At 35.4% G+C, this 27864-nt stretch overlaps 2 protein-coding genes across 4 annotated transcripts in view; one reads left to right on the top strand and one right to left on the bottom strand.

Moving 5' to 3' along the window:
* Positions 1 to 27864, bottom strand: part of LOC145666500 (uncharacterized) — an 89874-nt gene that overhangs the window by 40857 nt on the left and 21153 nt on the right. The gene's annotated exons all lie outside the window — the stretch shown is intronic.
* LOC145666499 (uncharacterized) lies at positions 258 to 27864 on the top strand. 2 transcript variants are annotated; one of them, XM_081733765.1, is made up of 4 exons: positions 258 to 1112; positions 7576 to 7649; positions 10968 to 11769; positions 27196 to 27864. In XM_081733765.1, the coding sequence occupies exons 3-4, from the start codon at positions 10973 to 10975 to the stop codon at positions 27719 to 27721; spliced, it is 1323 nt and encodes a 440-aa protein (XP_081589891.1). In that variant the 5' UTR covers positions 258 to 1112; positions 7576 to 7649; positions 10968 to 10972; the 3' UTR covers positions 27722 to 27864. The 2 variants fall into 2 exon arrangements, with proteins under 2 accessions (XP_081589891.1, XP_081589892.1); XM_081733766.1 differs by lacking the exon at positions 7576 to 7649.

The following is a 27864-nucleotide window of genomic DNA, read 5'->3' as shown; positions in this document are numbered from 1 at the left end:
AAAAAGGAGAAAAAAGGAAAAGCTTGATGTGGTGAGTGTAGGGGTCGTCGAATTCTACTTCGCCCCGGGCTCCGAAATTCTAGCTACGGCTCTGCTTTCCACCTATAGAGAATTCTATCGCTGTTGATGAAAATTCCTATATTTGTTACCAATTAAAACAAAAATTCCCATTATCCCTTTTCGAGAAATTATCAAAAACCCCACAAAATGGAATTTTTTCATGAGTTGGTATCACTGTACTGAAGAAAAGTGAGCAACGTTATACGATCTGACAGCAACATGATTTGAGAGGGTGAAATCGTTTTTACTGGACTGCTTATAATGCCTCCTGTACTAAGGCACGTTGGTACTGGCACCATCCTTGCTCTCTCCGCTCTCCATCTTGGTTTATTCAACATCCTTTCTCTCCCTCCTACCTCCATTTTCTGCTCCGTAACAGACTTCACATTCTGTATACTCCCCAACGCTTATATCTTCTCCGAAAACGTACCACTCCACTTTGTAATTGTGGTCTCGACACTGGCTCTATCGATCATCTCATTTTCTCTTGCCCTCTCTATCAACAATATCGCACGCCATTTCTCTCTATTCTTCATAAATTTCACGGTTCTGGCCCTTTTAATGTAGATTCGTTCATTTTCACCTTATCCCCACCTGTTCTAACTGCTTATTATCTTTATTTACAAAGAACTAAGTTATTCAGCATCTTATAAACATCTCTAAAGATTCATCCCAATTCCTCATCTTTTTCTTTTCATCAAACCGAATATAATTGCCGGGAGAGCGATCTTCGCTAAGGCAAGAAACAACCGCAGAAGAAGAAGAAGAAGAAGAAATCGTTTTTAGGGATTAAGTTAACATCAAAGGAATTTCTGATAATGGCGTTATACACTAAGACTAGCATTATGATATTGCGAAGTATGCAAGACGTTATGAACAATGTTGTCAACATAAAAGTTATTTTGGTTGCAACAAATCTCCAGTCTGAATTACATCCAACGGTAGCATTGTCTTTTTGACAGGAGCGAACTGTATTGTAAACTGAATTATGTATGATTCAACAATGTAGAGTTAATAATTATGTTGGCTCTAATTTGGAGAAATTAAATTAGGTAGGTATTACTTTGCGTGCAGTTTTACTATACGGATCCATAGTATAAGTAATAGTAGTAGTAGTAGTAGGAACGGGTTAGAAGCCCTGCAGGGGTTAGTTTGGTTCTGTTCTCGACATAAAATGGGCAAGTTAAAGGCTTGCCCACACTTTTCTGTACATTTTACAAATCTGTGGATCCATATAATAAGACTGAACCTTTGTTATTAAAAGAAAGGGCAAGTTTGTACTTTGATCATTTCATTCAATGGTATTACTCGAGCAGACGGTTCTACCGAATTTTGACGCATTTCTCACATTATCTGGTTAGGTTGGAGCTTTGTATATGTTTTAGCAGAGCATGCACTGAATGAGGAGCTCCATTACTGACTTCAGGAAGGCGTGTCTGTTGCCACAAACACTACAGTGTATAAAACGCAAACCAACTTGTCTTAGGTGGCAACTAAAAACCACGAATGCTGTCTAACCGAATCAGAGCAGGAGCGTAGCAGGGGAATTCGAGCGTGAGCGAGGGATAAAATAAATGAACGCATATGAAACATGACTATTACATACTATTTTCCACTGGTGGCGTATTTCTACACAGTGTACTGATGTATTTTATGTTTACAAGTGGAGCGCTACTAGTATGAAACCTGAAAAGTGCTGTTGAAACTCGTATCATTGCCAAAACCTATTTGCTTACACTACCCTCGCTTATGCGTATACCTACTGTCGCTGACGCACCCCGCTTGTCCTCCCAGCTTCGCCCTGGCTGGCTCGTTTAGATAGCATTCGTGCTTTTTAGTAGCCGCCTAGCTTAGGTTGGTTTGTGTTTTTTTACTGTGTCGTTTTCATGCCATACATCCGGACGCTGTATTTTTACGCAATTCAGAAAAGAAATGTAATTTTTCTACAGGTTTTTTCATGTCGCCCAGCGCGAATCGTTTAAGAGAAAATGAGATTGAATTATCAATTGAAAATGAAATCTTCATCACGTTTCACTCTCGTATATTATTCGTATTATATTCAGATCTAAATTCCCCATTCATTACTCAAAGGGATTACACTATAAAAGCAACTTTTGTTTTTTGTATAAGTTTGTGAATGTTTCTTATGTATTTTTTAATAGTTTATTATCATTATTATTATTATTATGTAGTTGCAATCAAAGAAAAATTCTAAATATTATTTCGTTCTAATAATGTTTACTATTGATAAAATACATCGAAATGCCGTACTTGTGGGGGGGGGGGGAGGGGTCATACAAACCGCACGAGAGGCATTTATTGAAATCAGAAGTATCTTTGGTAGTATTTATGTATAAATGGGTCAAAGTGGACTCAAATAATTCGTATCTTTATTCACGTTTTGTAGAGATACGCAAATTAAGTCGTTGTATTTCTTTAATTTGGCTTAATAAAAGTCGTAGTGAACTAAATTGGACTAAATTAGTTCTTCTGTACTCTGCAGTATTTTGAAATTGTTCATATGTAAATCTGTATAATGGGTTCACTTGTTCAACTATTTATCTTCTTGTCTTTCTGAAATGACTCTTGACAATTATATTAACAAGTATGTAGAGATCAATACAACGTATTTTTATCAGGAGTCCTGCGTGAGTGAGTCGGCAGACGTATCGCAGTTGTGGCTAATTAGTCCCGGTTTCGAGTCCAAATGAAGGACAATTTCCCTCGGATGTACGTAAGCCGACAAGCGGTTGGATTCCGCTTTAAGCGTTATGTGACTCCTTCCAACATGATCTGGTTGTTGCATAATAACACCAAGGCGAAACAAACTTATTTCTGTCCATATGTGATATAAATACATAGAGCAAATTATTTAAACCAAAAAAAAAAAAACCTGGTTTAAACCAAAAAGCCGGGTTTAAACCAAAAAAAAACCTGGTTTTTTGGTTTTTTCAATAAAAACCGTGGTTTATGCCAACCCTGATCACAACACAACACTCAGGAAAACGAATTTTAACCTTAATAGAAAATAGTGCAAGGAAATGTATACCTTAACGTACTTTTTACTATTGTTATTACAACGCTACATACATGTGCTTCTCCACTATGTTAATATTTGGAGTAGATTAAAATCAGAATTCTTCTGTTTTTTAAATCAATAAGCGACATCTGTTAGTTTACAAAGGAAAACTTATGTAGGCGAGCATCATGTAAGTCAGGTGTGAACATGGAAACAGCGCTAAAACGTGTGGTTCATTACTATGCAACTGTAACTAAACTGACTTGTAATAACAACCCAGCACACTTTTACATGGTTCTCGTACTTGCCTTCCTTTATACACATACACGCTGTCATCCACTTGCCTACTGGCCACAGGCGTAGCCTCTCCAGCTTAGAACAGAATACAATAGAATAGAGTATTTTATTAATTAGACTATATAATAGCAGCAGACTTCGTCAAGAATATAATCTAAAATGTAAAAGAAAAAATTAAAATATATAAATACATATTAAACGATACAAATCACAAAGATACACGATTTTTAGACGCATTATTGTAATTTACTGATGTTACCATATACAATACTAATGTTAGGGTCACGTGAGGTAATTGTGAAACACAGAGAAAGCGTGTGCCTATATGTCTATTGTTCAATACAAGCTGTGAAAAGTTCACCGTCTTTCAGTCTTCCCGCATTTAATAGGATGACGCTCAATCACGACAACGGTGTAACTTTTATAATTGATATTTTCTGCATGATATGGAGCTTTTCATGGAAACAAAGAAGTTTTGGTGAAGATAGACCATGAAAGTAATATTCCTTAACTACAAACCTGCTTCCCATCTTCACTTGCAAAATTATTACTGATAACGTAAATACCAAAAAATGAGTTATTATTCATTTAATTTTTGATAGAGAATAATTAAGGAACTATTAGAGGTAATTACACCAAATTTTGCCTGTGAAACATTACAGCCAAAGCATTTCATTATAATCACCAGTATTCTTTAGTCTTCAATCCTGTATGTTATACGGGTATTTCACAATAGTCCCAAATGCAGAGCTATTTTGAAACACATGTTTTCATTCTTCCCAGGAAAACTAAGTGTGAAAACGATAAGCATCTGAGCTATTTTCAGAGATACTTGTGTAAAGTATATAATAGGTTTTTTTTTTTTTTTTTTTTTTTTTTTTTTTTTTTTTTTTTTTATGTCTCTCACTCACGTAGTTTTAGCTGTACACTCAAAAGTATAGTCTTTCGTTTCACAATTACCTCACTTGACCCTATAGTATTTACATTACCTTACTAAATACCATTTACAACAATATATATTTAGTAGTTATTTCTCTAATTCCTTGACAGTATATATACAATTTCGCACTAACATGTCATTAATGTGTTTGAAAAACTGCAAATTATGCATAAATACCGGTAGCAAATTAAATAGTTTACACTCCACTGTAATTAAGATTTTGCTATGGCTTGCATAATCTGACGTACGGCATTTCTAAATTCTGTTTGCGCCTTTTATTATAATTGTGCACGTTACAATGCAATGTGAAACTGGTACTGATTTACACGTATAAATCTTAGTACATTTGGTATTCGTATTCGTTTTCGCGCATACCCACAGTTGCTTACGAGCCTGTTCCCTATAGATGCATTTCCGTGTAGGCCCTCCCGCTTCCCCCTGCCTTAAATTCCAATAGATTCAACTCTAAATCCAAACGTGATCGTCTTCCCTCAAAACTTTGAGAATGCATTAACATACACGAGGAGAAAAGCAAAAGTAAATAATGTTTCTTTCATTGACAGGTTTTTACTTTGGTCATCTGATTCATTTTATTCGATTCATTGATTTGGATCTTTCGGTTCCGGTTTTGAGAACCTACTACCTGATCGTGTAGATTCGTTACTGGTATCGAGTCACGTGGGGACTTACCGTTGCTTTTCCGCTTACGCGCGGAAGTGTGAATATGACCTGACGTCACATGTGACAGTGTCTACCTTCATGTAGTTTTTTTTATGATTTGACACTCTCGCTGTGCTTCGTTGTTGAAGGTGCATTTCGCGCGTGTTGCATTCTGCCGTATGCTAAGCAGTTTTCTTGGCGGCGCATGTCTAATGTGGTGGCTGTTCCTAAAGTTATATCGATTGTCAACATTAGTATGTGTCAATGAAATTAACATTCTTTCATGGTTTTTCGTCCTTAGTGGTCACTAGAGCATACACACAAAATATTGATAACGTTCGGTGCCATTTGAAAAGGAGTTTGAGTTAAGGAATGATGATGCAGTGCGGGTATTATTTATGGAGTAGATAATTTCATTCTAGTTTTAATATTGGGAGGAAATATTCATTACTGAATCAAGCTACCGCACCAGATTTACTACAGTAAAATTTAAGGTATTTACTTTGATTTTTTTTAATTATTTTCAAGATACACAGTTGCTTCTTGCCGGCGGGCTTGCTCCGTTTCAAGTATATAATTTTGTAACATTGTTTGTGAGATGTAGTTTTAGATTTTTTAAAATTTTAATTGTTGTTCAGGAGGGCTGGGTCTTGCCCCCTCATGTACATAGTCTAACATTAATGAAAAATATTCTCTTACGTGTTTTTCAACTTTGGCTTTCTGGTCTTGATAATATGTTTATTTTTAAAAAAATGAAATGAAATGTTTGAGTTTTACGTCCCACGTTTATGCCGGTTAGGCTAAAGGAGACGGTGATGATGAGTAATGAATGAAATGGTAGAATGAAGAAAGTGGGAGGAAACGGGAGAACCCCGAGAAAACCCACGCACACGGTGTTTGGCCACCACAGTTTACTTGGCGGGAGCAGGGTTTGAACCCGAGACCCCTAGCACCAGAGGTGAACGCTCTACCACTGAGCAATATGTTTATTTTATTATTGTCTATAGTGTGTCTCTTTACAGCAGACAAAAATATGGTGGTTCTTGTTGTAGTTTTATATTTTATATATTGCATATTTCAAATTTTGATAAATTTAAAACCGTGCAAGTTTACTTCTAGCACACCACTCGAAATAGTGTTGATTTAGTAGTAGAGCGTTCACCTCTGGTGCATGGGGTCCTGGGTTTGATCCCAGCTCGCGCAAAGTGAACTTTGTGGTGGATAAACACCGTGTGCATCGGGGTTCTCCTGTTTCCTTCCACTTTCATCATTTCATTCATTTCTCATCATCACCGTTTCCTTTAGCCTAGCAGGCATAATTCTGGGACGTAAATAAAGATACGAATTATTTGAGTCCACTTTGACCCATTTATACATAAATACTACCAAAGATACTTCTGATTTCAATAAATGCCTCTCGTGTGGTTTGTATGACCCCTCCCCCCCACACAAGTACGGCATTTCGATGTATTTTATCAATAGTAAACATTATTAGAACGAAATAATATTTAGAATTTTTCTTTGATTGCAATTACATAATAATAATGATAATAAACTATTAAAAAATACATAAGAAACATTCACAAACTTATACAAAAAACAAAAGTTGCTTTTATAGTGTAATCCCTTTGAGTAATGAATGGGGAATTTAGATCTGAATATAATACGAATAATATACGAGAGTAAAACGTGATAACCCACAAATGTGTGTCCATGAAGATTTTACGAACACTTACACTTTTACGAACATTTTTCACTTTTTGGTTTAAACCAACTTGGTTTAAACCAGCCAACCCTGGTTGTGATACTTTAAAAAAAAAAGCAGGATTTCGTTGATTTTATTTCTATCAATGTTGTCAAACATGTTATTACTCTGGGCCTGTTTCTTTAACTGTTTCAATTCCATGTTTAGTTCCCCGTTTGTAACTGTTCTCGTTTGCATAGGAAAAAAAAAAAAAAAAAACATTGAAAAAAGTGCAAATTGGGACACAACTTGTGAGATTCTTCCTCATTATCAATTATTTAGGAGTCATATGTTGAAGCCAGGGTACTAATTCCAAATTATGATGTAACCTAATGTTTATTCAAATAATAGTTACGAACCAGAATATTGACCATTCTCGTCTGACTACAAATAACATTGCAAAAAAGTGTTCTTGAGTATTACCCCCATGTTGCCCCTGTACTTAGTTGTTTGGTGGTTGATAGATACACTTTTTATTCCTTTTTCCTGCTGCTTACTTAAACCATCTTTACGTTGACACCAACGAAATCAGTGAAGGTAATGAACCTGCCCTTGATTAAGATACGAGGGGCAAATCTGAAATGCGCACTATAATTTCTCAGTAATTTAAGGGAAGGTTCTAGAATGCTGATCCGTACATATAAGTGAAGGTGGATTAGTAGCCAAGTTTCTTCCTTTCTTTATCAAAGCTCAATACTCAATTCACATAGTGAGTCGAGCGAGTGAAGGCAGGTTAGTAGACAGGTTGATTACTTTCATTGTGACTCAATGGAGAGACGGACCAGTCTTCTAGAACCTTTGCTCTAATTTAATTATCGAATGTGATTTGTCATTAATTACATAATTCAATTTCAGCCAAACAAGATTCTGGTAAGGGTGCTGAAAGCTGTCGTGAGAAACCCAGTTAAAGAAAATAGGAAGAAAGAAAGGTGAGTTTTATTGAGCAAAATTCGGTTTTATTAAATTTTGTACGTAGTTTTAAAGCCGTATTGCTATCAAAAATACCATTGAAGCATTAATGTCATATTTTACGCATGAAACTGCGTTTTCCTTGTCACATGAAAGAAATCCGTGAAGGTCCATCATGTTTTGTGGAATATATTTTACATCATTAACACTCGCGTATATCTGTTAATCTAAAAAGTATAGGGCCTTTTGCGCACAAGATTGCATTAGTGTCTCAGGTTGCAGTGGGTTAGGCGTATTGTCATTTGACAGCTGACACTTGAAACTAGTAAATGTGTATAATGTTCTTATTATGAGACGTGAAGTATTGCGCCGTGAAGATGAGTGAACCTTTTGCAAAACCTCGATACATTTTACAATTTTACTTTGATAAAGGCTTAAATGCTCCGCAGGCTCGTGAAGAAGTTTGTGCTTTTTATGGGCAAGATACATTATCAAAAGCGACAGCCAAAAGATTTTTCAGTCGCTTTCGTTCCGGAAATTTTGATGTTCAAGATGCTTCTCTTAATGGCAGCAAAAAGGGTGATATTCTGGCAAAAGTCGGCCAAGATCGGCATGTAATCAGGCATGGCATCGTCAATGACTTAAGCATCCATCTCCACAAAATGTTAAACCATTTGGAAAAAGCTGGCTACAGCTGGCTATTCACGCTTGGATAGCGCATGATGTGATTCAAAAATATTCAATCGAATTTCTGTCTGCGAATCTCTACTGAAACGAACTAACGATCTCGAGCCATTTCTAAAGCTATCTCTGATGATGAGTGGATAACCTACAACAACCATATGCGAAAAAGATCGTGATCGAACCGAAGAGAAGCTCCACAGTCTGTGACAAAGCCTACATTAGCACCCAAGATGATCATATGCGTTTGGTGGGATAGGAAGGACATAGTGCATCACGAGTTGCGTCTACCAGTTTTCACCCATATTGTCGACAGTAAGCGCGAGTAGATCTACTCATTTAAAGAAAACGGCCGGAAAAGGTCAAAGGAGAGGATGTCGTATATCACGTTAATAACGTTTGATTGCGCACATCTTTAACGACTGCTTAGAAATTGAACGTGCTTGGCTGGAAGGTTTTAATGCATCTGTTGCCTAGCTCTGGCACGTTGAGACTCTCATTTGTCTCGAAGTCTGCAGGCCTGTGGAAACCACGTATCACAATGTTTTTGCCAGGAATCCCAGAACTTCTGTAGCTACGAGATTATGGTGTTGCCACAAAAATAGCATGTCATCAAAATGTATATCATAAATCATCAAAATGTATCTACATCACGAGAGCTGATGTTGCTTAAACAAGAAGTACATGCTGTTGAAGGGATATCTAATGTTAATACCACAGAAGACCAGGATTAATTATGCTTAAATGCATCAAGCAAAGAAATGAGTATTTGAAAAAATGTACTGAAAAACAACACATAAAGTAGCAAGATAGCAAATAGACTTAAAATAAGAATGTTCGAAATAAAAAAGAAAAGACTGCTGACTGATCCTGAAGCTGAAGCAGTTGCTTTGGATGAAGAAGCAAAAAAAGTTAAAAGCACGTTGAACCCGTAAAGTATAACAAACAAGATTATGATGTTGTGCTCTGCAGTTTGTTATTTGGCTTCACAGTGTGTGAGTATGAGAACATGTACTTTTATTTACAAAGGAAGAAGGTTGTACTTAAAAAAAAAAAAAAAAAAAAAATATCTGAATACCTTGTTTTCATTACTTATACTTACAGTCAGGCTTATTTTTCTTATCAGAAATGAAAACTAATTTACTTTAATTTTATGTTACCGGTACTACTTTTGGTAAATTTTAAAGAAATTGCATGAAGCAAATTAATTTTAGGTCAAAACAAAGAATTGAGTATATTTTTTTTTAATCAACTCCAATCTTAATACATTTTTGTTACAGAATTTTTATATAAGCACAAAGTACTAAACAATCTAGGTAGCAAGGATTGCTTCTTTCAGTTCAAGGATTTACGAATGGTATCTTTGGACCAGGCCTAGACTGGTTGTTCTAAAAAAAAGTTAGTTGTAAACCCAGAATATTTTTCTTTTACAATTCGCTATTTCTCTATTTCTGTTTTGCTAGTCATTCCATCTTGGTGTGAGGAAATTTGCAAAAATAAAATAATTGGACATTCCCCATCCAAGAAGAATATGCAGTAACATGTAATCGTAAATTAACATGTGCCTAGAAGTTAAATTAATAACTTATAACTTCTTCACGTAGTACAAACAACATGTTAAAAAGTTAGTATTGTCAAGGGATATGAATAACTCGTTAGTTAAAGGTGAGAACTCTGTGTGCTTTTGTCAGTTATTGTATATTTTTCTAAACTGGCCTTCTAGTAGGGAATATTAACAGTAACAACTTTTCTTTCTTTAAAAAAATAGACCTGGATAATAATATAAATAGACCTGGCTGGAAAACCTGGGAACAGCGTAGCCTTTAAAAACAAACATCTAGTAGACATCCTGATATAAGACCCGTGTTTTTTCTTCTATACTGAACGTACGGATACGTTTCGAGTATCAAATATATATATATATTATTATATAGGACATAGCATCACCGAGTGTAGTTTCAAGGTGCCTAAAATCAAGTGCCCTAGTAGTGTCAAGTTGCGTGGGTTTAGCGATTATTTCAGTATTTGCTTTGGTAAGTAGGCTGGAGGGAGGGAGGAGCCTGTAATATGAGCAGAGTTTTACGTTTTTCATTAGTATATTATTATAATATTCGAGTCAGGCCGTTTCCCCCACTTCTGCAAACTTAAAGATGTCGTTACTTCTTAGGTTGTTTTTAGGTTATATATTAGGTCATATGAGCATTTTGCAGTTTTGTTAGAGCATAGATGTATGCATATCTTCAAAGTTTTTAGGTCGTAGAAATCAATCCGAGCCCTACATCACTCTTGAAGTCGGTACTCAGAGTTCGAATCTCGGTCCAGTTGTTCCTTTTCTTACTTTCTGTATAACATTGAATTCGCACTTGTAGAGGAATTGGTGTGCTCTGGAATCGGTTATTTCTTCCATTTAACATATATAAAGCGAAATGTTTTCATTTTAAGCTATAAACTTAGACTTTACTCAATGGATTCACTAAAGGAAATGTGTAAGTTTTTCCCCCCACGTTGCTATCGGCTTTTTCTTGATAATGAAAAATGGTTTTTTGCCTATGTCTAGAACGTCCTTAAATAAATAAAAAATAAATACACTAATTGTTACGTTTTGTAAGCTGTGTTTGTAAATTTATCTTTAATTCTTGTTCTTGTGTGTTTTTCAGCTCAAATGGATGCCAACACAATGGAGATGAAATCGGAAATGGAACCTGAAACAAAACACATACTTATGTCAGTGAGTGATAACGAAAATTGGGATGGACAAGAAAAGAAAGTTCCTAAATGGGTTTGCATATCAGAATCACAATTGGGTGTACAGATGTTGACAGTTGAAGTTCCAGCAACCGGAGAGAGTCCGGAAACCGCGGATTCTTCACAAGATGATGTTCACTATGCTATAAGTGGTAAATCTGAATCCGATTCAGAAATGAATGAGGAACTGTTTACTGTTGAAATATCTTCTACTGAATCAGAAAGTGGTATTGTACAGCAAGGCGAAGTTCATTACACAATAGCAAATAATCAAATGAATAATTCTATTGAAGATGAAGCTCCACCGGATACCACTGAGTTTATCTTGATCACTGATGTGTCAGATGACACATCAATTCAAAGTGTTCCAATTATTAATACCGTAGGAGGCGAGCAGACACCGCAGTTCGTAGTTATTAATCCATTGAAATCTGAGGTGCGAACTACTAAAGCGAAAAGTCAAACAGCGCAAAAATTACTGAGAAGCATATGTGACAGTAGTTCTGTTCTTTCCAAAAGTGTTACTTCGGACACAAATAATAAAAATGAACAAACGACGGAAAATCTTTCGCAAGAACTACAGGTTTCAAATGATATAAATGTATCCGAGTTTTCTGGTAGTTCAAATGTGCTGAACAGTTCCATTCAAACATTACCTAGTGTGCGCATCATTCAATCACAAGACTCAAATTTACCGCAAAAACCACCAGTAAGGTAAGCACACTAATTAGCAAAGTAAGGTAAGAATGTATGTTTCATTTGAACCTAGTCATAAGCCTAGATTTTTAAAATTGAATTTTAATAAAGTAAAATGCTATTTAAGTTTCATGTCATACATATACATGTTTTTTTTTTTTTTTAACTCAACTCGATGGAACCGTTTAACTTTTGAATTAATAGATAAACAATTTTGAAATTCTGCACAAAGGAAGTAAGTTGTGAACAGGAGAAAAATTTGGATTTAGAGGGCGGCAAAATTTGGATTTTTTTTTAAGATTCACAATAAGGCAATATTTAAAATAGCAACCCGCAGTGTCCTGCGCAAGCGCGAGAAAATGTGTTAATATGTTTAATTCACGCTAATTACAATATTTGCTAATTAGCTAGCTTATCTGATTATTTTTAAAAAGTCATCCTCTCCTACCTCCACCCCAAAAAGGTAAGGATGAACTTGACTATCATGAAAACTGATACCGTTAAACTCAGCTATCTGAAAACTATAAATTCAACACTAGTATCTGTGGTTTGGATTACTTTTAAAATCTCGCCCCCTACCTGTGGAGTGGAGTAATTGAATTGGATTAAAACTGTAACTATTCATCTCATCGACCCCCAAAAGTATGAATTCAACTCTAATATTGGTCGTTTTCGATTATTTTTAAAATGATCTATGTTATTTTTATGGGGACTTTGCACCACCAGCTCAGGTGTGACCTAGGGAGCTGCAACAGGCCATTTGGATAATTTCTCCGAGAGCTTTAAAACATAATTTCATGTTTCTATCTATTGTGGTTCTCGAGTTGAAAAGCGCTATAGATAGACAGCTTATTGTATTATTAATATAGATGCTATAAACCATTACTGACGGTGAATAATGTAAACAGTTATTTTTCTTACCCGTTATCAGTGGTACTGGTGCGGGAGAGTGGCAAATTGTTTAGAGCACAGAGGCCACAATATATAAATATGGGCCTGCAGACAAGCGATTGAAAATTTGACTTTTTTCGAATGGCTCTATTTTGCAAACATGCTTAGACTCTTAAGTAATATCTGTGAAGGAAGTAAATGCACAGCACACCTATTTGTGAGTCTGGCATTCCTACACTAATTGATGTGGAGATTATATGAGAATTAAATTAGTCGAAGCTATAGTTCTGTAGGGAGATGCAGTGAAAGTCTGGAATACATTGCGTAAGAGAGCAGAAGTTGTAAATACAAATAATACATAGTTAAGTGACGACAACGTAAGAGAAATATGAAAGAATGTATGAAACAAAGAAAAATATCAAAAGATTCGAAGTGGAGACACATAATTCAATTACATTATAGACGTCAATGACAATGAATTCAATGGCGAAGTAGTCGTGAGCTAAAGTAGCGGACTGCGAATATGGAGAACCATAGTTTTAACCCATTCGATGTTCGGTGACATTTATTTTTAGAATTTTTCATAGCGTTTTAATGTGTGCTATTGTTATTGATGGTTAAAACAAAGTTCGTATGATCATGGAAGCAGAAGTGTTTAATTAGGGAATAAAAATAAGGTGGACTACACAGTTATTAGCGAGAAGTATGTTTAGTTACTTTATGTATGTTGTTTACAGCATATTTATAACATGTTCAAAACATTCATTCTCTTTCATGTGGCCATCAAGAGTTGACAGTAGTTCTGCAAAATGAAATTGTAGGTCGTGCGTCGCAAGGACAGACAGCATCAGAGCAATTGGTTGTAGCTGACGAACTGTTCGCAAAGGTTTAGATCGACACCAGGATGACAAAGTTAACTTGGCCAAATCTTTTACAGATTAGGTAGATCTAGGGCAAAAACTACATCTCAAGATGGAGAGCTGATAGAAGACTTTAGGAATCCAATACACCATAGACCCGTCTTGCAGAATAAGACTGTAGAGTATGGCTGCTCCCATAAAACCGTACGGCAAAGACTAAATATAGCCTGCCTGAGGAACTGTCGTTCTGGCACTGAGATCTTTTTCATAGAGGCGCACAAGGCGAGACGATTAGAATGGACACAGTGGAACATTGAACTTCCACAGACATACTTAGATCTAACTATATGGAGTAACAAGAAGGTACTTCAGTCCGACCAATGAGGAGGACTCATTCTCTATAGGTCACGAGGGAGAAAGTAATGCAGACAGGTCGTTCCGAACCAGGATTCTCACCAACTTGGAAAGCTCAGCTTATCCATAAAAAACCTGTAATAATAAGAAATTTTATATAAAGAATAAAAAGTAAAATAAAATAAAAATAAAACGGTGGAGGAGTCAGGGCATTTTAAATACAGAATTTATTTCTCACAACTTATTTCTGTTTTTTCCTTACCAGGCTAGTTGGTGGAAAATGTTGAAATGTTTTATAAAATAAAATAGTTTATTTTACAAAATTTCTCTACCTACACGTCCACACCCGCTACATATATATATATATATATATATATATATATATATATATATATATATATATATACGTGCACATGCATAGTTGATTAGGAACCCTCTGGTCGGGAAAATACAGTTGCTTTTTTACATTATATGTAGAGATCGTGATCTGGAGATCTGTAAATAGTGACCTGAAAAGCCTGGAAAGGTCAGCGAATTCGTGCTCAGCAATAAGTGAGAACCCTGCGGCCAGATTTCGGCATTTTTCTGGGGCTACATGAGAAATGATAAATGACAAGCTAGGTTTATATTGACGTCCTGAAGATCAACTTGCTACCATGTCTTCGTGAAATTGTCCAAACCAAAAGGAATTTCGTTATACATGACAACAGTGCTGTGCATACGTTCAAACTGGTCCTGCGGTATCCTGACCTCAACCCAGTGGAACATCTATGGGGCTTCATGGTGCAGGAATGAGAAGAAAGGTAGAGGTTAGAAACCAGGTGGTTTTGGAAGCCCATATTCCAGATGTATGACAATACTATCGCAATAATTACGATCATTATTTTTTCACTTGTTGCGGTGATGCAGGAGCGACTGCGTGCCGTAATTGTACTACGCGCTGCGATTACACCAAATTTTAATAGGGATACTTTGTTGTCTGCATCTCTATTGACATAATCATTTGTAAAGGATACGGTGGGTGGCTGTTCATGTAACTTTGGTGCTGGTCTGACATCGTAATCGTAGGTTTTCTCCGGGTTCTGCCGTTTCTTCCAACTTGATCATTCGATCACTTTCATCGAATCAGTCACTTGCATTTACCGTCATCTTTTAGCCTTACAAGCAAACGTTCGGATGGGATAGAAAAAATAAAGTCTTTCGTTGTTTTCAGCATGTCAAAATAAGTGACCATGCAAACTTTTACTACTGGAACCTTTGGTGCATGTGGTCCCGTTTTGATTCCCAGTGGTGGAGCACGAAAATTCTTACTTTCATAATCACTCAATTCCGTTAATCGTGCATTTCCTTAGCCTGAAGGGAATGATCGTGGAATGTTAAACTGCAAGTTCCATTTCATTTAATTTAAATTCAAGCGCAAATTAAATTACGAATACAAGTTATACTCCATTTGTATTTCAATTAAGTGACCTTTTCTTCGGTATAAGTTCAATTTGAATATTCCTGAAAACAGGGACAATACAGGAACTTAAAGAGTAAAATCAAGAAATAAACATTTTCGTCTAAAAGTATTTAAAATTTTCCTCTGTTGAGCCTTGGATTTTGGGAGTACTCAAACTAAGCTAATAAAGAAGGAAAAACCACTTAATTTCAATTCAAATGAGGTATAGATTGTATCTACACTTCAATTAGAACATAGGCACGATGGCTCAGTGGTGGAGCGCTTACTTCTGGTGCATGGGGTCGCTGATTCGACCTCCGACCAAATAAATTTGTGATGGCCAACATTGTGCTCGTAGGTTTTCGTGGGTTACTCCTGTTTTTCCCACTTTCTCATTCCACTAATTCCTCCATCATTCACTTGCTTTAATCATCGTCTCTCTTACTTGTTAGCCTAATAGGCATAGTGAAATGAAATGAAATCTTAAAGTTTTTATGTCTTACGGTTATGCCGGCTAGGCTAAAGGAGACGATGATGATGGGAAATGAATGAAATGACGGAATGAAGAAAGTGGAAGGAAACGGAAGAACCTCGAGAAAACCCATGCACACGGTGTTTGTCCACCACAAAACTCATGGTGCGAGCTGGGATCGAACCAAGGATCCTATGCATCAGAGGTGATCGCTCTATCACTGAGCCATCGCAGCTCAATTGGCACAATCGTCGGACGTTAAACTCAAAGATTTCACTTAATTTTTTTCCCTACTAGAACGTGTATGAATGAGCATTATCTTCGAATAAGGTATTTCTAATTTAATTTGTGCTTGGGTTTAAATGAAATGAAATGAAAGTTTTAGTTTAAGGTCAAACAGTTATGCTCTTTACATTAAAAGAGAAGAATGATCAATGAAAGTGAACGATTGTGGAAGTGCAATTTTTGTGCATTTCCACTCGGGAGAACCCGGGGCAACGTACACCAAAGGCTCACACGCTAACCACGAGACCAGTGAGGAGGGTTAGTGTTTCAGCCATATGCGTCTAACTAAAATTAAGATTCTTCTAGAAGAGGTAAATTTTATAAAGGACAGAAGCCTTTAATACATTTTTCTGCCAAACCAATGGCGGTCGAATTGTAAAAGTTTGCATCAACATTTACTTTGACGTGCTGAATACAATGAAGGAAGACAATAAGTTTTTTTCTGCTCCATCTGAACGTTTAATTGTTAATTGAACTACTGTGAGACGTTAAACTGAAGAACTCACTTTATTTTTTGCTAGCTGAAATACTCATTCTTCGCATGGGTCATTAAAATATCTATGTAAACAAACTGAACAATCTAAAAAATAAATAAATAAAATAAAAAATTAAAAAATCGGCCATTTTCTGCTACTTCTACATATTCCAGTAAACGTTCCATGAGAGCCTTGTTCCTAGGCGATGGGGGCTGTATTTGGAAGTCAACGCCTGTGAGAGTATCACCATTCATCTCGGCGACCGCGAAAACTATGTATTTGACACTAATGCCGGTCATTTTGGATTATTTTTACATGTATCGGTAACCCTCCCCCGTCAGGTGACCCACAACCGAATGGGGTGAATTTGGAAGTTAATGCAATCGGAGTTTTACTATTGATCTCAGCGACCGTGAAAACTATGGATTTGACACTAATATCGGCCATTTCCTACTACTATTACATGTCCCGGTGAACACCCTTCCCCTGAGACCTCCCTGGTTCGAATTAAAATAAAAAGTAGTAGAGGCCTGGGGCCTGGACCAAGATACCCGTGACCAAAATTTGGTAACTCTCGGCCCAAGAGGCCGCACACAGATACACAGACAGACACACAAACAAACTCTTTATTTTATTTATATTAAATTTCACGATCGTTTGTAAGGTTTCGTTTTTCAGTCACAAAAAGATTAGAGTAATAATACTGGATATGTAAAGGAGTTCTTCCGATATTGAAAGCGTCATGTTATTTCATGTTCTGCGTATTCATTGCGGAGAAAGAAAGTTTTTTTGGGTTCCATTTTTATCTTTAATTAGCTGAAGCGCTCCTTTTCCAAACGTGGAGAATAGGTCTGTGGAAAGTATTTGAGCCTCTTTCTCTTAGGATATGTATCACAATAAAACTGTAATGCTAAAAATCGGTAATAACTCGTTTTAGCCAACTACCCATCATTTGTCATCCCACTGGAGGCTGAACTTCGAATTAAGCAGCAGCACTGTTTATCTCAGCAACCTCGAAAACTGTAAATTGGACACTAACATCGGTCGTTTTTAATCATTTTTATATGCTTCTATTCAGTTTTTCACAAAATATGACACCCTGCTCCCCCGTAGGATATGCATTTTGATCGCTTTAATATCATAAGGTCCTTGGAAGGCCTCAGGTTGTATGCTAAGTATCATTTTAATTATTTTAGTAGTTATTGCGTGATTCGATTTTTCGCATAAATTATGACTCCAGACCCTCCGTTACGATATGCATTTTAATGAATTTAATATCATAAGATCCTTGGAAGGTATGCCAAGTATAATTTTAATTGGTTCAGTAGTTATTGCGTGATGCGATCAGGCAGAAACTCCTATTTACTTTTATATAATTGATTTTGTTTCGCGTTTTACTAATAGCCAAAGATTATTTATTCTTGGTTTCATTCCATCTGGGCTCCGTTGTTCCGTGTCAAGTAACTCATATTCATTTGAAACCTTCACTTCTGGACATCTTAAGTATAAACGTTTCTAGAGACTAACAGAAGTACCAGAAATAAGCGTATATCATTCCAAATTTCCTCAGCTCTGTTTACAGAGAAGTTTATTTTTACTTTTTTAAAAAAAATAAATAAATAAAAGACAATAATATGTATAGTACATGTAATAAATATATATAATTGGAATGTAGAGAACAGAATGGTTTGCTCGTGACTTAAATTCTCAGCTGGCCTTGTTAAAGTTATTTTCTTAGGAAAAGAGAATGAAGAATTAACTACAGAGTTAACTACAGTTTTTATTTCATACCTCATCTATTAATAGTTTTTGCAAAGATCGTCTCCAGACAACTCTCTACAGTAGCTTCAGGTAGTAAGTGTCTATTCAGTTTGACTTGGTGCTGCGTTGCTACATTTATAATGATACATAAAAGAGCGCTGTGATGAACTACCTCATTTCTTCATTTTGAATCGAAATTGTAACTGCTTTGTTTTTCATTCTCTATTTCAATAAAATTATTCTAATAAGGAAGAGGAACCGGTCTGGAATTTTAGTTTAGAATGAACCATCATGAGAACGTCGTGTAACTTCTCAAGTATTTAAATACATGATGCCTTATACATGTGCACTACGCAACTAGTTACGAGTAAATAAGTCCCGAAGATTCGAGCACTATTGCCGGGAACGAATTCCTTATCTACTATTCATGCATGTATATAGTGTGTGTAGGTAGAGAAGTTCTGCAAAACAAATTTATTTATTTTATGAAATATCTCATATCAAATAACCGGGTAAGGCAAAAAGAGAGAAGAGTTCTGATAAGTAAACATACATACTTAAAATTTCATTACTTTTCCAGGTCTTTTCAATTTTTCATGAAATTTCCTAACATTTCCGGGACTTGTTACGAGTACGCTAAATCCATGTTAATTTTTCCAACATTTTGACGTCAGTGAGAATCCTGATTAGCTACGAGAACCGAACGACATAACTTGACAAAATTCCATTGAAGTCAAGGGAAACTCAATACTTTTAGAAGAAACATATTAAAAAAATAATAATAATAATAATAATAAAAAAATAGTAAACGTGAAGATAGCAGTAAAAACAAAAGTATTCGGGACATATATATAAAGGCATCAACGAATTTAAGAAAGGCTTATCAACCTCGTGCATATACATTAAAGAAAGCGGACGGAACAGTTCTCACGGATCCGGAAAGTATTATGAATAGGTGGAAAGATTTCTTTGACAATTTGCTAAACACACCCAAAAAATAATATCCGTCGAGAACGGAAATGCATACAACAAAATAGTATATTCCAGAGCGTAACATAATATAAATAGAAATTGCTATCAAGAAAGTAAAGAAACACGAATCTCCAGGTTTAGATGAAATTTCCGCAGAGTTAATTTTAGCTGAAGGGGAAAAGTTGTGGAACGATATGCAAACCCATTTCCACATCTGGAACAAGGATGAATTGTCACAACACTGGAAAGAATCAATCGCTGTTCTAATTCACAAGACGGCAACAAAAATTATTGTAATATGAAATGAAATCTTTAAGTGTCACGTCCCACAGTTATGCCGATTAGGCTAAAGGAGACGGTGATGATGAGAAATTACAGAGGCATCTCTCTTTTGTTAGCATGCTATAAAATCCTCTCAAACATTCTGTTACCAAAATTGATCCCGTACGGAGATGAAAATATTGTGGATTGACCCAGATACATCAATTATTTATTAATTTTAAAAAGCTTACGACTTCATTAGGAAGGAAACACTGTAAGTGCAACATTCTTACCGAATTTTATATATCAAGGAAGCTAGTTAGGTTAAAAGATGTGGTTAAATGAAACTCAAAGCAAAGTTCGAGTAGGGAAATACTTGTCCACCAGCTTTCATACCAAGAATGGGTTGAAACAAGGAGATTTTTTTTTTTTTGCCATTACTATTCAATTTTATTCTGGAATACGCTATAAGGAAAAAGGTAGCAATCAGAGTCTAGAGCTGTATGGCACTTATCAAATTATGGCTTATGGTATTAAAGTAAATCTCAGGAGGATTATACGAGATCAATATAAGAAGATTAAGAAGTTTTATTAAATGTTTGCATGAAAATGGGTTATACGTAAATAGAGAGGAAACTAAGTACAAGGAAATTCGCCGTGACCGTAATTTGCAGATTATGAGTATGTTAAAATATGCAGTGATACTTCCACTGGATATTTTAACATACTCATAATCTTCAAATATTACCACTTCCAAATATCTAGCACCAACATTAACAGATCACAACCATATCCATGAATAAATTAAATGTTGAATGAAAGTAGGGAATTCATGTTGTTATTCAGCCTAAACTGTTTTGTTTTTTTGAACTCTGTTGAAATGTTCCGCATTTAAAACATCACGTAATATTTCACGTGATAATTATACCTGTTGTGCTATTTGGTTGCAAAACAAGGTCGCCTATTTCAACAAAAGAATACAGATAGAAAGTATTTGAAAATGAAATTCTCAGGCGAACATTTAGGCCCAAGAGCAACAGAAATGGGGAATGGTGGGAACTTCATACAAGGAACTTCATAATTTGTAGAGTTTGCTGAACACTGTTACGGTCATTAAGAGGCTCAGTTTTTGCAGAATAGAAGGAAATAGGGGAAAAGAGAAACAAAGAAAGAAATATTTCAATTTAACGTCCAACGGATTATGCCGCTAAGAGAAACAGATGGTTAAGGCAAGTGAATGATGATGAAATAATCGATGGAATAAGAATGTGGGAGGAAAAAGAAGCACTCCGAGAAAACCTATGAACACTTTTGTCCACCACCAACTTCCCTGCCAGAAATCGAATCAGGATCTCCACGCATCAGAGATAAGCGCTCTACCACTGAGCCACCGTAAAAAATGAAATCTTTAAGTTTTATGTCCCACTATTATGCCGGCTAGGCTAAAGAAGACAGTGATGATGAGAAATGAATGAAATCGTGGAATGAAGAAAATGGGAGGAAACGGGACACTGAGCCATCGTTTCCCCTGGAAGCAAGTAGGAACATTTTGAAAATTTTTACTCGAAACCCAAACGAAAAAAAGAAAAAAAAATATTACACGGATCTCGCAGAAATAGAAATTCAAAGTAGAAACTGGATCCAGTTGGCTGACAGAAGTCAATGGTGAGATTTTGTGAAAATGGTATTGAATTTCCGGGTTATATACAGCATAGAGTTAGTTAATTAATAAAATGTTCTCTGGAAAAGGAAATCTTAGTTGCTCACTTTACGGATAAAATAAAACCCCATACATTTAAGTCTTAAACCTAAAACACTATTGAATACAGATCACTGCTATTTCACGTTATTGAAAACTGTATACAGTGAAACCTCTTAATAGCGGACACCAATGGGACATGAAGTTTTGTCCGTTATTGAGAGGTGTCCGTTATAGAGAGGTTACAGAAGTTTAATTTCTCATAACGGTAATTGTATGCTGTAATATATAGTAAATACATTTTGTATTAGCGTAAATACGTAAAATTCAATATGAAAATACTCTTATTTAGTACACATTTGAATTACTGGGGGGGATGAAGGAGAAATTCATTTCTGTTAAATCATATTATTGATGAGCATTGTTTAACGAAAAAGGCATGCTTTTTCCTCTACAACGGTAATAAAGTGTCCTCTAAAAATCCTCAGTACGATTCCAGAAGAAACACGCGTGTGTGTGTTAGTGTACTGGCGCGGCATCTTCGTTGACAGAATGCATGAAAATGCAAGCTATTGAGGGTGCATATGTTTATTGATCCAGGCCCAATCACAAAGAATATCCTTTTAGATAAAATAAAAAAGGAAGCCTGGAAAACTCCAACCCACACTTGTTCCAGTATCATGAGTAAAAGAAAAATGTTTCTTTTCCGAAAAAGTAAGAGAGGAAACAGTGCTCGTTGAAAATTTTATTGTAAAACAAACAATGTTTGTTTCGTTATCTATGAAACTGTCCGTAAAGATGCCAGGTCGAGACGAAAAGGATTAAATTTGTTAGGGAAGGGAAGATCTTTCTCATAGAATTCCTGGCCTTACGACTAACCCTGCATGAGTGTTATTGCTTATTCAAAATTTTCTAGGATTTCCGCCAGAAAGCAGTTTATTGCGGGGGAAAATATGCAAGTTCGGCTGTTCTGTTTGATGGTTCACTCATGAGAGATACACTTATGGAGAAAAGACTGTAATATATCAGAGAACCGAGAACAATTCCTGTCCATTATGAAGAGGTTATTGAAACGTTTGAGGAAAAAAGGGCTGTCCGCGTCCATATCTGAGAGTGTCCGTAAAAGGGAGGGTTTTGTTCCGTAAGAGAACATTTATTTTTGCCGGAACAAAAATATCTGTCCGTATTATAGAGGTGTCCGTTAAGAGAGGTTTCACTGTAGTTAGTAAATGTACAAAATGAGTGCGTAAATACACTATGTTCAAGAAATGGACGATTAAACTCCGGGAGGTGATTACTTATATCAAATGGAAGAAAAGAAATCAATAAACATAGTTTAAGAAATGCCTCCTTTCGAAGTCGCTAGCTGCCGGAAACGACTGATAATAAACTTTAAAGCTACATACCTTAAGAACTACGGGATCTATCGTAAGTAGTTCAAGCTGTTACACAAGAACTAGTCAGCACTGTAACAAAATATTCATATTTCACAATACTCCTATACTGTTGCAACGAACTGTATATAGGAAGTTGGGATACGGGAAGGTACTTTTAAGTATTAACTGAGGATAAATGACAATATTGAAGTAAAACGTTATCTAAATATGATTTCATTTCTCTGTTAGTAATCGAAAATGACTAACACAGTATTTTTCCTTTCATGTAACCGAAAATATTGTTTTCAGGAGTTATGCAACTATTCAACATGCTTCATCTTAAAAGAAATTTTTTTCTTTTCCTTTATTATTATTATTATTATTATTATTATTATTATTATTATTATTATTATTATTATTATTATTATGAAGTGGAATCAAATTTCGATATTAAAATATTATTCGGTAGTAATGCTCTTGTTTAAGAATAAAAATTTAAAAAAGTACCCACGCTCCTATTTTACAAATTAAAGTGATAACTAAGTAAGTGTTATATATAAATATTATAAAAATGATCGAAAATGAACCGATATTAATGTCAAATCCATAGTTTTCGGAGATGAGATAAGAAGTTGTGTATTTAAAGTTTTTATTTCAACCCAGCGAAGCGATTAATCGACGCTAGTTTACATATAACATTTATTTAGTTATTACTTTAATTCGTAAAACAGGAGTTATTTACGAGCCTATGAAACATTATTGAATGTATTCGGTGACGGTATCGTAGTCCTGTATCCTCTGACGCAGGAGATCCAGGTTCGATTCCCTGCGAGAGCTCATGTGTTTTGAATCCCACGTTAAACTGTAGGTCAATGTCTTATATAATCTCGCTGCTAAAAGGGACGTTAAACTCATATCTAAGTTGAAGGCGAGATAGTGTGATGGAAGCGACCTGTACTATGAGAGTTGATATTTACATGATAGTCTGTGCACCCGCCAACTGCACCGAAGTCAAGTCCCGGAAGTGGTTCAGAGCCTATGTTAATAGTAAGTACTGCCATTTATAAGTCAATGTTGCATAAATAACAGGGTGGATTGCATAAATAACAGGGTGGATTGATTTAAATCAGTCTGATATAAATCAAGATTTAAATCACTTGATTTTTTAAATAAAAATCGTTGATTTAAATCATATTCCGAAATAAATTAATTTAAAGTGTAAATAAGCAAAATCCCGTTTCTGTTCTGTTATTTTGATTATGGAAGATAATAATCATAATACAATGAGACTCAAATGTATGTACAGCACAGTATGAAAACGAGTATCATGCAGAGGATGATTAGGGAAAATCCCGTTTTTAACGGGTAACGGGAGAATCCTGCTTTCTTCTCTTCGTAACATAGGGTTTTTAAATCGTTAACTGTTTCAACGGAGAAATCACCATCGACATTTAAGACAAAAATTCTTTTATGTCCACGTCTATTTGTTTGTTTCCAGATAATAGGGGCGTATTTAGAGGGACCCGCAAAAAAAAAAAAAGGCTAAATTTATGTACTAAATACATAGAAGTTCCTCGGGATCGTAATACGGCAAATGTTGGATGCGTTAAAATATCGAATAATACTTTTGATAAAGTGGATTCTTTCAAATATCTAGGATCAATATTAACAGACGAAACGATATTTACGAAGAAATTAAATGTCGACTAAAAGCAGGGAATTCGTGCTATTATTCAGTTCAAAATCTCTTGTCACGAATTCTGTCCAGGAATTTGAAGATTAAAATATATATGCCTGTTGTTCTCAGGGTGTCTAGCAAGCAAGCATAATCAAATTCCCTGACTTTCCCTGACAAAATTATAATTTTCCCTGACTCTGTCATTCTTTTTTTCTTAGTAACTCATGAAAAGTAACTTATATTTAAATCATGAAAATGAAATCTTTCAGTTTTACGTCCCACAGTTATACACGTTAGGCTAAAGGAGACGGTGATGATGAGTGATGAATGAAATGAAGAAAGTGGAAGGAAACGGGAGAACGCTGAGAAACCCCACGATTATGGTGTTTGTCCACCACAAAGTCCACACGGCGCGAGCTGGGATCGAACCAGGGAACCCAAGCACCGGAGGTGAACGCTCTACCAGTGAGCCACCGCGCCCCAACTTATATTTAAAGTGAACTGTAAGTTTTCACCATTGTTTATATGCTTATAGAGTATTCTACAAACGTACAAACGAACGAATTCATTTACCTGTAATTTATGACTATTTTAGTGGCATTCCTTCACCCCTCACAGCCTGGGAAAGATTTTTCCCTGACATACAATGAAATTCCCTGACTTTCCCTGACTGGTAGACACTCTGCTTCTGTATGATTGCGAAACATGGTCGCTTACTGTGAGGGAAGAACGTAGACTGAAAGTATTTGAAAACAAGATCCTGAGACGAATATTCAGACCGAAGAGGAGCGGGAATGGGGAAACTTCATAATGAGGAACTACATAATTTATACGGTTTATCAAACATTGCTAGGGTCATCAAGTCTAGGAGACTCAGGTGGGCAGGTTATGTAGCCAGGGTGGAAGAAAATAGGAACACTTTCAAATTCTTAACTGGAAGACCAATCGGAAAACGACCATTAGGAAGATCTAGGCGCAGATGGGGTGACAATATTAAGATGAATCTCGCAGAAATAGGAATACAAAGTAGAAACTGGATGCAGTTAGTACTATTATTATTATTACTACTACTACTACTACTACTACTACTACTACTACTACTACTACTACTACTACTACTACTACTACTACTACTACTACTACTACTACTACTACTACTACTACAACAACTACTACTACTACTACTACTACAACAACTACAACTACTACTACTACTACTACTACTACTAATAATAATAATAATAATAATGATGATGATGATGATGATGATGATGACGACGACGTTCATCAGCACGGGAAAATGGGTGAACCGTTTAGAGGTTTGAAAAGCACCTTTTGTGTATTTGCATAAATCAATTTTTTCCGTGCTAAAAACGGGCATTTCAACTAGTTGTTAATACTGTAAGTAAAAAAAAAAGTGATATATATATATATATATATATATATATATATATATATATATATATATATATAGTTGAAAAGAAAGACACATCCGTTGTTAGAAAGACCTTACTAACAAAAGATCTTACATACTATAGTATTATTTTTGTCATACTGAGTGCAGACAACTTGAAAAACATTTATGTTGTTACACAATTGATGCTGGTGTATATTTATTTATTTATGCAAGATTACCTTAAATAATTTCACAATTTTAAAGCAAATGAAATATATTGATATTATAAGAAAGTTATGATGAAAGGAGCATTAAAAATGTATTCAATATCTTTTGAAAAGTACATAAACTCGCTGTCCAACGCAATTCAAAATGTTTGCAGTATGTAAAATGGTTACAGGTGCATATTTTGCTTTGGTTCATTACTGATTAAGATGCTTAAAATTAAGTACACATTAAGATTATCATAGTTAACTTTCTTTTATCCATTATTGTGAAATGAATTCTGAGGCTCATTCTGACCGCCAGCTTGTATATCTTAGAAGAACAACAATATACTGCTACTAACTAACTGTCACATGTGAGAAACACTTTGGAAAAAATGTAACATAGATACCAGGAAATCCCTGATTTCTTTTTTATTCTAACATAACATAATAAAAGATACCTGAAATACTGTAGTTTACCAGTTAAAAAAGGAATATCATTTAAACTGCATTCCGTTTTTTTAAAAATCAAGTAAAAATTATTTAAATCATAAAATAATTTAAATAAAAAAATCGTGATTTTTTTTTTCATCCCTGTGTACTATATGATGTAAATGGACAAGGACTAGTTTTTCTTGGACGAACTTTATCGAAAATGATTCTGGCAATTTTGTTCATATTTTATAAATAAATGTTGAATTAAGAAACCTACAATATGTTATAAATCATTTTTCACAAGAAAAGTATAAGTAGTAGTTTATTTTTAACCTGTTCGGTCCCTGTGTCTTCTGTAGGAGACATTTTTGACTCACTGAGTCCCAATGTCGCCTACAGGAGACAGACCTCGACACCGGCAACACTATAAGAACTACAGAACCAACGCAAACACGCAAGAACAAGCATGCGCGCCAAGGTTATAGATGGAAACAAATACAGAAATACATGAAATTCTCACCAAAAGCATGCTCAGGACCGAAGAGGTTAGGGGTGAGTTCTTCCCGGACGATTTTTCTCAACAATTTTCTCATATTTGTTAAATAAATATTTCTCTAATAACGCTACAATATGACACGAATAATTTCTCATGAAAATATTCATAAGGGGTAGCTTGCTGATAAAGGTGTTTTCTTTGACACGGATTTCCAAAGTGCCTATTAGAGTTTTGTTCATAATTCACAAATAAACGTTTTCGTAATACCTATAGCATAATGTGATTGAATTTAAGAGGTGAAAACGGGAAAGTTTAGTACGGTGGCTCGTATCTTTTATTTGTAGTGACATTACAATTAGCTAGTTATTCATTATTTTTCTTCCAGAAGTACTGCAGCTGTTTTACATGGAGATAATAGGAAATCCCACAACCCAGTGGAAGATCCAAAAAACAGCTCAAATTCTGTATTATCGTCAGCAGCAAGTTTGAAGTTGCTTTATGGAGTTCATACTAACAGACGGAGAGGATATCAATGTGTTGCATGTGATGAGTACTTTGAAGAAAGATCTAAGTTCCACTTGCATATTAAGCGTCATATAAATTCAGATAATAGCGAATCGAAGTACCACGTTGGCTTTGCAGTGCCTCAGGAACAAGATATATTATTGAGGTACAGCAATAAGAGTTCGGGAATTGCTGTCAAGAAGGAAAATATCCTTGTGTCGTCGGATAATCATTGTGAATACAATAGTGAAATTCTATCTTTCGTGACTTCTGAGTATACAAAAGAGGATAGCTGCAGTAGTGGGGTACAGTACATAGGAAATTATTTGTGTGAACAATGTGGAATGTCATTTGATAAGGATACTCATTTGAAAGAACATGTAGCCAGTGAACATTGTTGGGGATAACGCTTCGATTCTTTCACATATAAGCTTATTGTTAAAAGTCAGCTTCGTTTTTAGTTAACGATTTATTGTGTATTTTGTGTACATACATATTAATATATTTGTAATTCGAGATTGTTTATATAAAGTTACTTTTTCAAAATTAA

This window comes from Thermobia domestica, chromosome 12 (genome assembly GCF_964235325.1).
Source record: "Thermobia domestica chromosome 12, izTheDome1.hap1.1, whole genome shotgun sequence".
NCBI classification, from domain to species: domain Eukaryota; kingdom Metazoa; phylum Arthropoda; class Insecta; order Zygentoma; family Lepismatidae; genus Thermobia; species Thermobia domestica.
Note: the sequence above shows the minus strand (reverse complement) of the source record. Positions and strands in the feature narration are given on the sequence as shown.